This window comes from Schistocerca serialis, chromosome 1 (genome assembly GCF_023864345.2).
Source record: "Schistocerca serialis cubense isolate TAMUIC-IGC-003099 chromosome 1, iqSchSeri2.2, whole genome shotgun sequence".
NCBI lineage: Eukaryota > Metazoa > Arthropoda > Insecta > Orthoptera > Acrididae > Schistocerca > Schistocerca serialis.
Window position 1 is genome coordinate 833,070,663 of NC_064638.1, and position 18,478 is coordinate 833,089,140.

At 38.7% G+C, this 18,478-nt stretch overlaps 1 protein-coding gene across 2 annotated transcripts in view; it reads left to right on the top strand.

The window, feature by feature from the left end:
• Positions 1-18,478, top strand: part of LOC126484832 (aminopeptidase Ey-like) — a 243,462-nt gene that overhangs the window by 160,748 nt on the left and 64,236 nt on the right. For both annotated transcript variants that reach the window (XM_050108430.1, XM_050108438.1), the window contains exons 12-13: positions 1,032-1,236; positions 14,052-14,332. In XM_050108430.1, coding sequence (XP_049964387.1) covers positions 1,032-1,236; positions 14,052-14,332 — 486 coding nt within the window. The remainder of the gene's footprint in view (positions 1-1,031; positions 1,237-14,051; positions 14,333-18,478) is intronic.

Here is an 18,478-nt window from a genome sequence, read left to right on the forward strand (position 1 = left end):
TAAAATCCACCCAAAAGTACCTCACTAGGTAGTAAGTGGCTGCACCCAGTTACCAAGTACTGGTTATGAGGGTATCCCTTCTTTATGTTACTCGCATTTAACCCTTCTTTGGGGCCACTACACAATCTTCTGTAAGCTGGTTCATTGAGTAGTAAACCTATTTCAGGGATGTAATCATCCTGTGTCAAAATATGTTAACTATGCCATTTCCCTTGTCAGTGGGTAAAACTATCTCTTCATTATCATTATGAAGGAAAAAAGTAGCTGCTCTCTCTGCAGAAGAGGTGTTATCACATGGTAGCCAAGCTTGATGCAACATGTAGGACACTTCTTGCCTAATTTCTTCTGTTTGGTGCTGATGGAGGCTGCATGATGCTTGTTCTACAGAGAAGATAAATTCTGTACCAGGAAGTCTCCTTGGTGTGGGAACAAAATTTAAATTTCCTACAACACTGCCATTGTGGGACCATCCAACTCTTTACTTGAAGGATTAATCACAGTATGTCAGTATGCAGTCCTTTGTTTTGCCGTAAGACAAGAAAAAGCCATTCAGTTTTGAAGGACTGTCTGGTAATGGCACTGCTATGTCCCCAAACTTTCAAGTAAGGATTGTCTTACAGTACCACAATCTTTAATTTAACTATAGTCAATTTACAATTAATTCTTATGTTTAATTGCATAGTCTGTCCTTCACAGTCCATGTATATGTAAAAACTATTGTAATGGAGGATACATGTTTTTCAGCATTTGCACTAACATACATCCTATGTCATAAATATCATCTCCAGGATAAATAAATAAATGCACCTTCCATTGTGACACCTTCGTGTCCTGTAATTTCCAATGTTCTCATAATTTTGAAGTGTAATATACTGAATGACATTGCAGTCAAATACAGATATTTTACTTTTTAATTTTAACCATATACCTTAATAATCTAGTTTTTGTACTTATAGTGAATAATATGGTGCTGATTTTGCTGAGTAGTGGTAATTACATTATCAAGACAAGTAGATTGCTTATTTTTACAGAAAGCTTTTATTCTAAATAAGTCAGACAGATTATCTGAAAGAGAACAGGATCTCCAATGGTATATACCACTAGTGCTTGTACAAAGTGATCAACCACAGGAGAGATTCTGGAATGTGGTGGGATGGATGAAGGAAGAGCGAACAATTAACTTAGACAACATGCCACCCTCTGACGTTTCTATTCTTATCAATCCTGATATCATAGGTCAGTATAATAAATGTACCAGTTAACATGATTATTCTAATTAAATTTCTGATGTCTTTGCAAAGATAAACAACAATAATTCTTTAGGGAGAGATATACGATTCTCTGAGTGGGCACATGATTTAATGTGCAGAAATCCACAGTAATGTAGTAAGTGTGAAAGTAACTCTGTTGGTTACATTTTCAGGATAAACTGTGGAATAACTTTTAATTATATTTAGTGTGATCTTGAACCCAGAGTAAGGACACGTGCTACTTTAGAATGTGTGTATTACAAGATATTAAACAAGGGAAAATCAAAGATGAAATAATGACAATGTTATGAAAAAGATAGATTACTACTCACCATATAGCAGACAGGCACAACAAAAAGACTACTAAACATGTAAGCTTTTGGCCAGAAGGCCACCTTGCAAATCAGACAGCATACACACATGCATTCATGCAAATGCAGCCCACACACACATGACCACTGTCTGTGGTTGCCAGAGCTGGTCTGGCCACAGCAACCAGAGACAGTGGTTGTGTGTGTGTGAGCTGCATTTATTTGCATGAATATTTGTGCGTATGTTGCCTATTTCAGAGGAAGCCTTCTGGCTGAAAGCTTATGTGTTTAATAGTCTTTTTGTTGTGCCTGCCTGCAACCCAACATCTAGACTACATGATGAGTAGCAATCTATCCTTTCATAATGTTGTCATTAGTACAAGATATTTATTGATTTGAATAATATTATGTGTATTAGGATAAAATGTATACTCTCTGAAAAAGCTATTTATTCTTTGACTTTTGTGCTTTGCCATATTTGCGAAAAGCCTTTTATTGGTTGATATGTTCTACATAAACAATTCAGTGTAATGCTTATACAATCCTCAACATGTATATTCCATATTGTTCTCTAAGAGAATAAAGCAGAGAATGGAACTCTGTTTTTTTACATCAGCAAATATAAATCACATTAAAAATTACTAATCTGCTGTGCAACATACACATTATATAATTTGTAGCTACTCCAGTAGTGTTATTTATATAGTGTGCTTCTGCTCGTGCCCCTCTGCACACCCCACTCTGCAGCAACCCTGTGCATGCACTGCATTGTGAGGTTGGGCAGTTGGGCAGGGAAGATGAACCTTGTGACCTATGCTCAGTACAGTAGCTTACTTATTCACTAACAATCATCATAACAAAACTATTGATATGTGAGCACAGTCATGGGCAACAGCTAGTAATTTGTATTTGTGATATGCTGTGACTATTTGTTGTAGTTCCACAGTGGGACCTGTGGTCTATGGGTCATATCTTTGACTAGTAATTAAAATGTCCGTACTGGGTTTGAACCTAGTCACTGCATAAATTTTGAAGAAAATCAAATGATGACCAAAGACTTCCAGCATAAAAAGATAAAAAGTCACCCACATTCTGCCAACAGCCTTGTCAAAGATGGTGGAGGAGTGGATGGGCATTCAGGGTACTCTGTCATACTTGGCATGGAAACTTTCACTAAAAGATAGGAAAATCAGCAACAATCAAGAGTTTGGGAATGCAGAAGGCAATGGGAACCACTGCATTAAAGACACATAAAGTGTATCAACAGGACATGGGGCCCGCAATTGAAAAAGTGTCATGCTGATCTCTCCATTAGCAAAAGACTCTGGTTTAGTCTCCCATTCAGATCTTAAGGAAGGGAGTGCCAAGGGGAAAGTGATCATGAGAAAAAGATGGCATAGTCAAATGAAGGTAAACATTCTGCTAGCTAGAGTATGGCGTGTCATAAGTTTGAATGTGGTAGGAAAGCTAGAAAATTGGAACAGTGAACTGCAAATGCAGAGTCAAGATATAGTCAGGATCAGTAAAGTGAAATGGAAAGATGGTAAAGATTTCTAATCATACAAATATAGGGTACTATCAACTGCAGTAGAAAATAGTATAATGGCATTAGGACTCATAATGAATAGGTAGGTAGAGCATAGATTAAGTTACTGTGAACATTTCAGAGATAGGGTGTTCTCATCAGATGCAACAGCAAAACAATGCCTACAACAATATTTCTACACCTATACCTACATCTAGACTCTGTAAATCACAGTGAGGTGTATGGCAGAGGGTACATCCCATTGTACCAGTTACAAGGGTTTCTTCCTGTTCCATTCACGTATGGAGCGCTAGAAGAATGGTTGTTTGAATGCCTCTGTGCATGCAGTAATTATTCTAATCTTATCCTCATGATCCCTGTGTGAACAATACGTAGGGGGCTGTAGTATGTTCCTTGAGTAAACATTTAAAACCAGTACTTGGAAGTTGATTAATTGACTTTCTCAGGATAGTTTACATGTATCTTCAAGAGTCTTCCAGTTCAGTTCCTTCAGTATCCCTGTGACACTCTCGCACAGATTAAACAAACCTGTGACCATTTGTGCTGCTATTCTCTGTATATGTTCAATATCCCCTATTAGTCCTATGTGGTATAGGTCCCACACACTTGAGCAATATTCTAGAACTGGTTGCTTGAGTGATTTGTAAGCAATCTCCTTTGTAGACTGATTGCTCTTCCCCACTATTCTACCAATAAACTGAAGTCTGCCACCTGCTTTATCCCTGACTGAACCTCTGTGATCATTCCATTTCATATCGCTACAAAGTGTTACACTCAGGTATAAAGTGTTACACTCAGGTATTTGTATGAAATGGCTGATTCCAACAGTGATTCATTGATATAGGATGCTAATACACCCTTACATTACCCATTTGGTAATCACATCCTTTTGATATACACTTAAATTTTCCTCAAAAGCCTCACTGCTCTCAATTTCACGTTTCAACCAGCTTTCTATACCTAGTATTATGTGAGCTTCACTGCTTTTCATGAGTACTTCAAACTCTGGCACCTTGTTGCGAATGCTTCGGCAGTTTACCATTAGGATTTTAATACTCTCACCTGTGAGAGGCATTACTTCTGATCTTACACTGATACTTCTGGGTTTCCTACAGTGATCATTATCTGCACTGGATGAAGAGTTTCCCTAATCTAAAAGACCTTTACATGCACTCCACACACAGTCAGCTACCTCAGATGTGTAGTGCACACCTGATCTATTTCACGGGACCCTATAGTTCCCAACCCTGTGGCACAAGTCAAGAAAGTCACAGACTAGCTTGTCACAGAACTTTCAAAGTCTCTGGTTCAGTCCCTCCACTCAGCTCAGAGCCAAAGGGCCATGATCATTTCTGGGAACAATGCTGCAAATTGTGAGCTTCTGGAAACTCCACATGCAAGGATGGTTTTCTCTGCCAGTCACTGGAGTGACCCAAGAATGACGTCAGAGCCCAGATGTTCAAACGTGCACCACGATCTGCAGTTCGTTTCCTCAATGGCTAGCAGAACAGTCTCTTTAACAGGCATTCAGAATGAATGCACTTGGTGTCCTCTTCTGTCCCTTGCTGCCATTTCCATAAGGGGTATCATCATTTGCAATATGTCTGAACTGTTGACAATTAATGGTTCCCTACCATTTTGTGTTTGCCTCCTCTTGACAATGGACAGAACAGGTTTCCCCAAAACAATTGAATTGAATCCCACTGGCTCAGTTTCAGTTTCAGTGAAAGACAGCTCCTCAAAGTTGTTGATTAGGGGGATCAGTACAACATTCTGAGTCCTCCCTGGCCCCCATCCACCCTGTACATGTTTTCTAGATCTTCCACTGACATGCCACTCACAGTCAAGTGTAAAGGTAATGACAGATCCTGTACTTTCTGCAGAGGAGACGGGATCCACAGGAGAAGATAGTACTTGAGATGCCAGTACCTCTGGTATGGGTATCACAGGTACACAACTCCTGGGAGCTCTTCCAACATACTGATTTGCAGCAGATGCCAATCATTTGACAGAAGTCAGGGAATTTCCAGCTGCTTATGAACATCAACCAATTCATCCTGTATTTGAGAGCAGCATTCACAGTGGGGCTGAATTTTGGCTGGTGCAGTGTATTACAAGGCAGCAAACAAATTACTTTAATTTAAGGCCACTGATTATATTTTAATCTGTTGAGCTAAAAATTGCTAATTCCCTATAAGAATTGAAGCAGATACACAAAATGAGATTTCTATTAAGGCAACACAAAATCTGTGGTAAAAGTTACTGGTTTCCTAAAACATTGAGATATTAGTTATAGTTGTTAGCAAAATCAAAAACAGAGTTAATTGATAAAAGCAGATATTACACTGAAGTGCAGAAGGAAACTGATATAGGCATGCATATTCAAATATGTAAATACGTAAAGAGGCAGAATACAGCTCTGCTGGTGGCATTGCTTGTATAAGACAAGTGTCTGGTGCAGTTGTTATATGGGTTACTGCTGCTACAATGGCAGGTTATAAACATTTAAGTGAGTTTGGATGTGGTCTTATAGTCAGCACATGAGCAATGGCACACAGCACCTCTGAGGTAGTGATGAAGTGGGGATTTTCCTGTATGACCATTTCATGAGTATACTGTGAATACTAGGAATCCGGTAAAACATCAAATCTCTGACATTGCTGCAGCCAGAAAAAGATCCTGCAAGAATGGGACCAATAACAACTGAACAGAATCTTTCAAAGTGACAGAAGTGCAACCCTTCCACAAACTGCAGCAGTTATCAGTGATGGGCCACCAACAAGTGTCAGCATGTGAACTATTCAACAAAATACCATCAATATGGGCTTTCAGAATTGAAGGCCCACTCATGTACCCTTGATGACTGCATGACATGAAGCTTTATACCTCTCCTGGGCCTGTCAATACTGACTTTGGAGTGTTGATGACTGGAAACATGTTGCCTGGTCGGACAAATCTCATTTCAAATTGTATCAAGTGGATGGACATATATGGGGACAACTTCGTGAATCCATGGACCCTACATGCCAGCAGGAGACTGTTCAAGCTGTTGGAGGCCCTGTAATGGTGTGAGGCAAGTGCAGTTGGAGTGATATGGGACTCATGATATGTCTAGATACGACACTGATGTGTGAGATGTACATAAGCACCCTGTCTGATCACTTATGACCATTGTGCATTCTGGCAGTCGTGGGCTATTCCAGCATGGCAACGCAATATGCCACACATTCAGAATTGGTACAGAGTGGCTCCAGAAATACTCTTCTGGGTTTAAACACTTCCACTGGGCACTAGACTCCCCAGACAAGAACATTATTGACCATATCTGGGATGACTTGCTGCGTTCTGTTCAGAAGAGATCTCCACCCCCTTGTACTCTTACAGATTTATGGACAGCCCTGCAGGATGCATGGTGTCAATTCCCTCCAGCACTACTTGAGACATTAGTTAAATCCATGCTGTGTCATGTTGCGGCATTTCTACTTGCTTGCAGTGGCTCTACATGATATTAGGCAAGTGTACCAGTTTCTTTGGCTCTTCAGTGTGTATCTGCTATAGTAAGTAAACCACAAATGCCAATTCACCACAAGGATTATGCAAAGGACAATGATAGCTTCTGAAAATTCTCAAAAATGCACACTAATTTGCTTTGATATACAATGAAACTCAGGGGTGATGTATTCTTTGGCTTAATTGTGAACCACAAATGCTGATTTGCTACAAAATAAATTGTGTATCCAAGCACTCATACCAGTTACTTACAAAAATATAGTTTTGAAAGCATCTGAAAATTTTGAAACTAATCTGTTTCTCACATAATTGTACAATGATATTAGAGAATGATTGTTTTGAATGAGGACAGGCCTACTGCTCTTAAAAATTACCAGTACTAATTTGTCTCAGTACTCATGAAAGTTCGAAATTTCACAATATATCACAATGCAAACAGGTTTTCATACAATCAGTAAAACACTATCCAGAAGCTAAATGTGCCACTATCAAAAACAGAAGATGAAGACATAGAGAAAATATATGAGGATATTGAACAGGTAATATGGTATGTAAAGCGAGATGGTGCATTGGAATACATTCATAAGGGAAGGAGCAGAAGAAAATTTTTTTGGAAAATATAGTCTTAGTATTAGGAATGTGAGAGGAAAAAGACCAAATTATTTCTGCAATAAATTTCAGCTAGTAATAGTGAATACTCTGTTCAAGAATTTCTAAGATAGTTGGGGGAAGTGACAACCAAATATCTATTCAAGTTAGTGCATAGAATGTATGAGACTGGCAGCATACCATCAGACTTTCAGAAAATTATCATCCACACAATTCCAAAGATAACAAGAGCAGGCAAGGGCAAGGACTATTGTTTCAACAGATTAACAGTTAAAACTTGCATCCAAGCACTTACAAGAATAATAAACAGCATGATCAGCTGGGTAACATCATGAGCAGACAGAGATTCTGACAGATAATAGAGTGTACATCCAGGAGCAGACATACGTTCAGACTACAATTTGGTAATGATGCAGAGTAGACTGAAGTTTTAGAATTATCTGGAGAAATGAATGTGGAAGGAAATAGGGTGCTGAAGTACTGAGTTATGATAAAGACACATTTGAAGTTCACTAAAGACAATTGTAAGGAATATCACAGTAGGCAGTTGAATTGAAGAGGGGAGGACAGCTCTAAAAAGAGCAGTCATGCATTTTAGACAGACAAACATAGGTACAAGGAATGTAACTGTGAAGAAACCTTAGGTAACAGGAGAATTATTTCAACTGGTGGATGAAAGGAGGAAGTACAAAAATCTTCAGGGAAACATAGGACTATAGCAACATAAATCACGTAGGAAATACATAAATATTAAGTGCAGGCAAGCCAAGGAAAACTGGCTGCAGGAACAATGTGAAGAAACTGAAAAAGAAATGATAATTGGAACAATCGACTTTAGTATGCAGGAAAGTCAAAACAACCTTCCATAAAATTAAAAGCAATGTTGGTACCATTAAGAGTACAGTGAGAATTCCACTGTTACATGCAGAGGAGAGAGCAGATCAGTAGAAGGAGAACACTGACTGTGGGAGGGGGGGGGGGGGGGGGGACAATTGTCTGATGATGTGAAAGAAGTCGGAATTGTTATGAAAGATTTAGATTCAGAGTTTAAAAGAGCCCAGGAAGAGTTGTGATCAAATAAGGAAGAAGGGATAGAAAATATTCCATCAGAATTTATAAGATAGTTGGGGGAAGTGACAATCAAATATCTATTCAAGTTAGTGTATAGAATGTATGAGACTGGCAGCATACCATCAGACTTTCAGAAAATTTTCACCCACACTGTTCCAAATATAACAAGAGCAGGTAAGGGCAAGGACAATTGTTTCAACTGATTAACAGCTAAAACTTGCATCCAAGTCACTTACAAGAATAATAAACAGAAGAATGGAAAAAAAAACTGAGGAGCCATTATATAATGATCAGTTTGGCTTTAGGAAACATAAAGGTGCCAGTTGTGCTTGCAATGGAAGTGAGACTGAAGAAAAATCAAGGCATGTTCATAGGATTTGTTGACCTGAAAAAAGTGTTCAACAATGCAAAATGGTGCATGATGTTCACAACTGAGGAAGTTGAGAAAAATGGAGTAAGCTACAGGGAAAGACGTAATATGCAATGCTTGGAAGAATCAAGAGATAACAATAAGACTGGAAGACCACGAATGAAGTACTCATGTTAAAACTGCTATAAGACAGGGATACAGTCTTTCACACCTTCTGTTACTCTATGCATTGAAGAAGCAATGACAGAAACAGAAGAAAACTTCAGGAGTGGGATCCAAGGTGAGATGACATTGCTATCCTAAATTAAGGTGAATAAAAATTACAAGATCTGTTGAACGAAATGAAGAGTCTAATGAGTACAGAATTTGGGTTGAGAGTTAACTGAGTCAGAAGACTAATGATTCAAAGAAGAACAGAGTTATACAGAAATAATTGAGGATTAGGGGCTTCTGAATTTAATTTATCAACACATTTCAAGAAACATTTCACAATTGTAAACAAATTAATCAAGTATTCACTATTTTCTATCTACATTTAAACCATTCCAAGAAATTTAATCTTATTTAACTTTCTCCAGTAGCAGTTGTCAATTATGGTCATGAATATAAAGCAAAAAGCAATATGCCAATACAAAAATACTTACCTGTTTAATTATTTAAAAAATAAGGTTTTATTGATTTGAAATACATGAATAGTGTAAGATTACAGTCAACAAAGCATTAAATGGACAAATTATCATTACAATTAGTATTTTAATAACAGGTGGAACACAGGAAACTTATAACAGTAAACCAAAGTTTAGATATTTGAATGGTGCAATAGTCATAATGCAATCAGTACACTCAGTATTTTAAAGAGCCATCAAAATATATAATTTTTCAGTTAACTGTGTATGGTGATATTATAAGCGTAAGTAAAAATCACATTTGAGCATCTCTGTATCACTGTTCTTATGTTTTCTTTGCCATTTATTGATCACTGGTGATGGAGGGTCTTTTACTTATTTTGTTTTATGTGTATGCTCCCATGTGTTATTGTAAAGTGTTTCACATACTATTTCTTTTGTAAGTGAATAAATTCTTTGAAACTAATATTTCTTGTTTGCAAACATGACTCTGCAACCAGTTTTTTAGTTTCAAATTAGGATAAATTATGAATTGTATAGTTTATATTTTTCTTCCTCTTCGGTTTTGCAGTAGTACTTTCCTTTTCTTGTTCAGTCCTTCTTCATATAATGTTCATCTATTTTATGCAAGGTTTGCTCCAATCATTCATTTATTATCATGTTCTGTTGGTCCTATGGCAGGGTAGCGTCACCTGAAAATGTGGTAGTGTACAGTACTCTAATCATATGTCATAAGTTCTTCTGCGAACCATCATCACTCATCATTAATGCATGATCATACCATACTAGTATTTGTGAATGTCGCTCAATAATCTATTGTCAGTGGCAACCTATTCCTCTGTGACTTCTTCCATCTCCACAGGTTGTATTATTGTGGTGGGGTGGAGAGCGCACCTAATCTGCCATCCGGAATCCCTGTTTTTTGGAATACACTACTGAGGTGTTCCAGCTCATGGGACAGTCTCTCTGTGTTTGAGCCACTGCCTTTATACCATACACTGGTGCACTGTTGGGGAAAATGGGACACATATTGAAGAAGCACATAGTAAAAACTTTCTTTACCCACCCAGTAAAACATGAGCATTATTGGGAAGCATCAGAGATGATCTCAGTTTGTGGAAAGTTGGTGAATACTAGCTTCTGTGTCATTGTGGAAGACATATATTGGACAGATAGTGCACACTGTTGAAAATCACTGCCGAGAACACCAGAGTTACACTCAACTAATGTATTGCAACAAGTCAGTGGTTACAGAGCACTGTTTGTCTGAGAATCATGTTGTGGAGTATGAACGTACCAGGATCTCAGCTCAACTTCCACATACTTGGAGAGGACATAGAAACTTGCAGCAGGGACAATTTCATTATCTGAGATCATGGCTATAATCTTAGCAAGGCTTGGGAATCAGCACTGAGTTTAATTAAGAAGACACTCAGCAAACAATATGATCTGGTGACCAGAGTGGTCAAAGCACTCAGCTCACTGCTACTAGACACTGATGTTAACATCTGCATGACTGCTGATGCATGACCACAGCCACAGATAGCAGAGGGAATGGTTCACAGGTTTGGGTGAGGATATAAGTTGTTCATGCACTCTCAGGAGCTCAGTTCATCAGTGCACCTGCTGGTGGTGGCATGTTTGATCACCAAAATAACTATGAACCAGCAGTACATGTGTGGATTGTTCTATTAACAAATGTACCAGGAGAAACTGCAGAATCACATCATATACCTGTACGAGGAGGAAATGAATCACAGCATGAAGAAATTCAACAAACTGCACCACTGAAGATGCCGTTTGCTGAGTGCTCTTGAATTTCTGAAGAGTGTTGTGCCCAACTTGTTGTGCCAAACTTTGCTAAGGTCATGCATCACATCAATTCTGCAGCAGCTAGGAATGTTAAGAAGTGGGCCAGCCTTTCCTTGATACATGAGAGGGTGCAGTTCACCTGCTAAAGCCTTGAGTATAACTCCCAAGAACTAGTCACATTAATTCCTAATCACTTTAATTCCTTGATCTGGGACTGTATGGATGGTGTTACCTAAGTGGCAGTTGATTCCATGTCTAGGAAGGTCATAGAACATCAAATATCAAAATTCTCTCACCTCTGAGACAAAGTAGATTCCATGCAAAATGGTCATCAATCTGACTGACATGGAGCTGAGTGACAATGTGGTTTCAGTCCTAGATAAGGTACATAACTTTGCCCCAACCCTAAGTTCACACCAGTCATGGACATCTTCAGTGCAGTTGAACATGTTGTGGTGCAACTACCACCTGAAGCAGCTGAAGAAGTACATTGTGAATCTGCTGTGCTCTGATTATAATTAAACCTACAAAGACAGATGTTACCATCAGAGAGAGGGTAGCTGTTTGGGATCTGAGAGTGTGTCCTGAAATTGTTGTCTTACCTGCTGATAAAGGCAATGCTACTGTTGTTCTTTCCCACAAGAACTACATTGAGAAGATGCAGGGCCTACTAGATGATGACTCCTATAGGAAGATCAATGTTGACCTCACTAAGAAGGCGAAGAAAAGGTGATGGCTCTTCTCAGGGATGTAGATTTACCAGAGGGGGTCACCAAGAAACTGTTACAAGGACCTGCTGATAAAGGCAATGCTATTGTTGGTCTTTCCCACAAGAACTACATTGAGAAGATGCAGGGCCTACTAAATGATGACTCCTATAGGAAGATCAATGTTGACCTCACTAAGAAGGCAAAGAAAAGGTGATGGCTCTTCTCAGGGATGTGGATTTACCAGAGGGGGTCACCAAGAAACTGTTACAAGGACCTGTATAGCCAAAATTTTATGGACTCCCTGAAATCCAGAAAGATGGGGTGCCATTGCACCACATTGCCAGCAACATCATTACACCTACTTGTTTGCTGGCAAAATACGTAATGGGAATGCTAAGCTCTTATATGGGTAAGTGCCCTAGTCACATGAGTAATTCTGTGGATTTTATAAAATGCATCAGTAGCTTCAGGATAAAAGACTCAGATATCCTGGCAAGTTCTGACATCATTTCGGTATCCAACAGTGTGCCCCCCCCCCCCCCACCCCACCCCCCTACAAAAATCACTAGAACTTATTGTTCAGAAATTTGATGAGAAGGCCACCAACCTTTTCAGGCTTGTCCTGACCTCCATGTATTATCTGTACAATGGAAAATACAAATCATGCCTGTGATTATGAATTTTTATGTGGAGTATTTTGACAAGGAAGCTCTGGCATCATCCAAATGGAAATCCACATGTTTTTTTCATTATGTGGATGACGCCTCCTTCATCTGGCCCCATGGAAGGGACAAACTCCATGACTTCCTTACACATTTGAGCTCCTACAGCCTAACATCAAATTTGCTACGGAGACCAAAGCAGAAGGAAGATTGTCATTCATGGATATCATGCTCAAGAGGAGAGCTGATGGTAGCCTAGGCACTGGTGTGTATCAGAAGAAAACACACACTGAACTTTATTTGCATGTGGACAACTGCCACCACCTTTCACAGAGGAATGGGGTACTAAAAACAGTAGAATACAGGGCACATGTCATCTCAGACACAGAAAGTCTGCCTCAGGAGCTGGAAAGCCTCAGAACTGTATTCCAAGAAAAAGGGTATCCAGAATGCCAGGTTAGGCATGGTCTCCACCCCACCACAACAGTAAAACCTGTGGAAATGGAAGAAGTCATGGAGGAAGAGGCAGCCACTGCCTGTATGTATACACTGGCACACTATCATAAAAAACTGGATGCGTACTCAAGAAGCACCAAGTAAAAACAATCTTTTACCCACCAAATAAAACACAGACATTATTAAGAAGTGTCAAAGATGATCATGGTGTATGAAAGACCAGTGTATACCAGATTATGTGTCAGTGTGGAAAGACGTATACCTGACAGACAGTGTGTACTATCAAAGATCATTGCCAGCAACATCAGAGGAAGACTCACCTAATGTATCCCAAGTCAACAGTCACAGAGCACTGTTTGTCTGAGAATCATGTGATGGTGTATGAACGTACCAGTATTTTGGCACACACTTCCAAATACTGGGACAGCATCACTAGAGAGGCCATGGAAATTTACACAAGGAGCAATCTCATCAACTGAGATTGCTGCTATAATCTTAGCAAGGTTTAGGAACCAGTACTGAGTTTAATTAACAAGACTCTCAGCAAACAAAATGATATGGCAACCAAGCAAACAGAGCACATACCAACACTAGTGTCTCTATGACCGCTGACTCAAGAAAGTGGGCACAGACCACTGAGGAAATGGCTCACTGTGAGAGGGGATATAAGTTGGTCATGCACACTACAGAGCTCATTTCAACAGTGCACCTGTCAGTGGTGACACGTCTCATCGCCAAAATATTGTGCCCTTTGGACACTATGAACCAGCAGTACACCTATGGCCTGGTCAAAGAATTATTTTGTTATTCATTCTTAGTCATTTTATGTTAGTTATTTGGGATTTTGTAGACCATCTTCCAGTTTACCTCCTAGAAAAAAACTCTACAAATCACCACTGCATTCATAATAGCTAACCTCACACTATAGAGAGGCACACAACAATAAACTCTTACTATTCCAAATATTCTGCAATACATAGCTATTAATCACAGTTTCTATCACTTGCAACTGTTGTCACTTTTTCGTATCTCTATTCAGCCCCATAATAAATAATTTAGAAAGATAGACATTTGAAATGAATCACCATTTTATTTTATTTTGTTTTATCAATTTACAGGTCTGTTTGTTGTAAATTATGATCCAACCAATTGGGGACTCATCACGCAAAATCTACATGCCAATAAGTCTTCGCAGAGGCTATCTGAAATAACACATGCCAAGTTAATAACTGATGCATTCCTTCTCGCAAATGCAGGAGAATTGACGTTTAGTGTGCCATTAAATCTGAGCCTCACATTAACAGATGAGACAGATTTTCCTCCATGGTATGCCTTTAAAGAGTTCTTTTGGGATATATATTACAAATTGGAGCACACAAGGACAATAAACCTCTTTGTGGTAAGCAGATATGAGCGGCAATTATTTTCTTACTATTGCTGTTTTACTTATATTACCTTCTTGCCTGCTTAGCAACGATAAATAAGAACTTTACCAATAGCAGAACCACTTTCAACAATTAAAGTCTTCATATAAGTACCTTTTCTGTGTGTACGTGTCTATGAATGCCAGTATATAAAAGTGAGGTGATGTTTCTGTTTACATGTGCTTTAGTCAATCAAGGTTAAAGTAGTGAAAAATTGCTCTGAAATCTTGAATAAAAATATATAATATGTCTACTTCACATATTATACTAACTGCTGCTTATTTCTTTAAGATCACTATTAACACTGAAAAAATGAATGCAAAGTACAATGCAGAATCATCGAGTTTGAGTGCCTGGCAGTGCTCTATTTGGAGGGCATCATAATTGAAACATTTTTGTAACTGTGACATGTGCTTTCATATGATTTATTTCGGTTCATGTGAATATTTTTTTAATTTTTTTATTTATTATTATTATTGTTTACTCATCAGTGTTACTATTCAGGGTTAAATTTATAAACATACTGGTGCCCTTTGTACCCCTCTGGTCAGCATCACCACACATTCCACAATCAGGGTAAACACACCACCATATGGATTGATGGAATACATGTAAATAAATAAATTAAACAATTAAAACTTCTTCCAGATTCATTTGTTGAGTATTCAAAACAGCAAGACATTGCACAAGACAATAGAAACCACTGAATGAAAGACACATAATGTGTGTCTGCAGGAAATGTGGTTTGTAACTGAAAAAGTGACATGATTATGTCTGCATTGGCACTGGCTTTCCAGGAGGGGGCTACTAGGTGGAGGTAATCATAAGAAAATGGTTAGAAAATCAACATAAGGATAACATTCTGTCTAGTGGATGTGGGATGTCAGAAGTCTGAGTGTAGCAGGAAAACCAGAAAATCTGGAATGGGAAATGCAAAAACAGTATACAGATTTGGTAGGAGTTAGTGATGTGAAATGGAAAGGTAATAAGGATCTAGTCAGACAAATTTAGAGTAATATTAAGAGCAGCAGGGAATTCTATAACAGAAGTATGCTTTGTTATGAATAGGAATGTAGGACAAAGAGTGAGTTTCTGTGAGCAGTTTAGTGATTGAGTTATTCTCACCAGAAACAACATCAATCCAATGCCAGAAAATGAAGTGATGGGTGCATGTTGTATGAGGGCAATGAGTGGATGGTTCAGTACATAAAGGGAGATGAAAAACTAACAGGTAACCATAGCGGGAAACATAATATAAGACATAGTCATGGGAGAAAATTACCCTCCTAATAGGAATAACAGAAGAGAGATTCCTCACTTCTGCAATAAATTTCAGATAGTTATAGCAAAAACACTGTTCAAGCATCACCAGAAGAGCAAATATAACACGAGGAGTAGATACATCTGAAAAAGACCTGGAGACACAATAAGCTTCAGCTGGATAAAATAACAGAGAGAAAAGATTTTGAAAGCAGATATTAGCGTTTAAGGCATACTTAGGAGCAGATACAGACTCACATTTCAGTTTTGAGATGATTGGCTGATGTTTAAGTGAGGTGTTTGGAATTCCCTGAGGCTGTAGGTACAGTGGTGATGAGTAAGTATTTCAGTTGAAGAGAAGTTGATGTCCATGAATTATAGTCAGTTACAGAAGCTATGGGGCCTATATAAATACTAGAAGTTAACTATGGAAATAACACCACTGTTCTAGCCACAGATGGGACTCTCAGTCTATGTCATCTTCAGCAAATGATGTCACTGAAATGTGGTACAGAGGGGTGTAGCGTGTGCACACTGCTTTCCCAATTGTTGTTGGATTAACAGATCTGGTGCTGCTACTGCTCAGTCAAATATCTCTTCAACTGGCATCATGATGCTGAATGCACCCCATTCCAGTTCTTACAGAAGAGAAAATCCCTGGCGTACCAGGAATCAGAAATGAATGCTGTCCAATAAGCTACACAGGTGGACAACTGTGGGAAAGGCTTAGGTAAAAGAAGACATAACGTGACTGATAATGAAAGAAGGAAATATAAAAAAGTTCACGTCTCCATGCTGATTACTGTTCATGTTTGTTGTTGTTGTGGCCTTCAGTCCTGAGATTGGTTGGATGCAGCTCTCCATGCTACTCTATCCTGTGCAAGCTTCTTCATCTCCCAGTACCTACTGCAACCTACATCCTTCTGAATCTCTTGGTCTCCCTCTATGATTTTTACCCTACACACTGCCTCCAATACTAAATTGGTGATCCCTTGATGCCTCAGAACATGTCCTACCAACCGATCCCTTCTTCTAGTCAAATTGTGCCACAAATTTCTCTTCTCCCCAATTCTAGTCAATATCTCCTCATTAGTTATATGATCTACCCATCTAATCTTCAGCATTCTTCTGTAGCACCACATTTTGAAAGCTTCTATTCTCTTCTTGTCCAAACTATTTATCATCCATGTTTCACTTCCATACATGGCTACACTCCATACAAATACTTTCAGAAACGACTTCCTGACACTTAAATCTATACTCGATGTTAACAAATTTCTCTTCTTCAGAAACACTTTCCTTGCCATTGCCAGTCTACATTTTATATCTTCTCTACTTCAACCATCATCAGTTATTTTGCTCCCCAAATATCAAAATTCCTTTACTACTTTAAGTGTCTCATTTCCTAATCTAATTCCCTCAGCATCACCCGACTTAATTTGACTACATTCCATTATCCTCGTTTTGCTTGTGTTGATGTTCATCTTATATCATCCTTTCAAGACACTGTCCATTCCATTCAACTGCACTTCCAAGCCCTTTGCTGTCTCTGACAGCATTACAATGCCGTCGGTGAACCTCAAAGTTTTTATTTCTTCTCCGTGGATTTTAATACCTACTCCAAATTTTTCTTTTGTTTCCTTTACTGCTTGCTCAATATACAGATTGAATAACATCAGGGAGAGTCTACAACCCTGTCTCACTCCCTTTCTATCCACTGCTTCCCTTTCATGCCCCTCGACTCTTATAACTGCCATCTGCTTTCTGTGCAAATAGTAAATAGCCTTTCGCTCCCTGTAATTTACCCCTACCACCTTCAGAATTTGAAAGAGAGTATTCCAGTCAATATTGTCAAAAGCTTTCTCTAAGTCTACAAATGCTAGAAATGTAGGTTAGCCTTTCCTTAATCTATCTTCTAAGATAAGTCGTAGGGTCAGTATGGCCTCATGTGTTCAAATATTTCTGCAGAATCCAAACTGATCTTCCCCGAGGTTGGCTTCTACCAGTTTTACCATTCGTCTGTAAAGAATTCGTGTTAGTGTTTTGCAGCTGTGACTTATTAAACTGATAGTTTGCAGTATCATATCTCCCATTTCATCTTCATCTACATCCTCTTCCATTTCCATAATATTGTCCTCAAGTACATCGCCCTTGTATGGACCCTGTATATACTCCTTCCACTTTTCTGCTTTTTCTTATTTGCTTAGAACTGGGTTTCCATCTGAGCTCTTGACATTCATACAGGTGATTCTCTTTTTCTCCAAAGGTCTCTTTAATTTTCCTTACCCCTAGTAAGATAAGCCTCTACATCCTTACATTTGTCCTCTAGCCATCCCTGCTTAGCCATTTTGCACTTCCTCTCAATCTCATTTTTGAGACGTTTGTATTCCTTTTTGCCTGCTTCATTTATTGCATTTTTGTATTTTCTCCTTTTATCAATTAAATTCAATATTTCTTCTGTTACCCAAGGATTTCTACTAGCCCTCATCTTTTTACCTACTTGATCCTCTGCTGCCTTCACTACTTCATCCCTCAAAGCTGCCCATCCTTCTTCTACTGTATTTCTTTCCCCCATTCCTGTCAATTGTTCCTTTATGCTCTCTTTGAAACTCTGTACAACCTCTAGTTTAGTCAGTTTATCCAGCTCCCATCTTCTTAAATTCCCACCTTTTTGCAGTTTCTTCAGTTTTAATCTACAGTTCATAACCAATAGATTGTGGTCAGAGTCCATATCTGCCCCTGGAAATGTCTTACAATTTAAAACCTGGTTCCTAAATCTCTGTCTTATCATTATATAATCTATCTGATACCTTCTAGTATCTCCAGGATTCTTCTATGTGTACAACCTTCTTTTATGATTC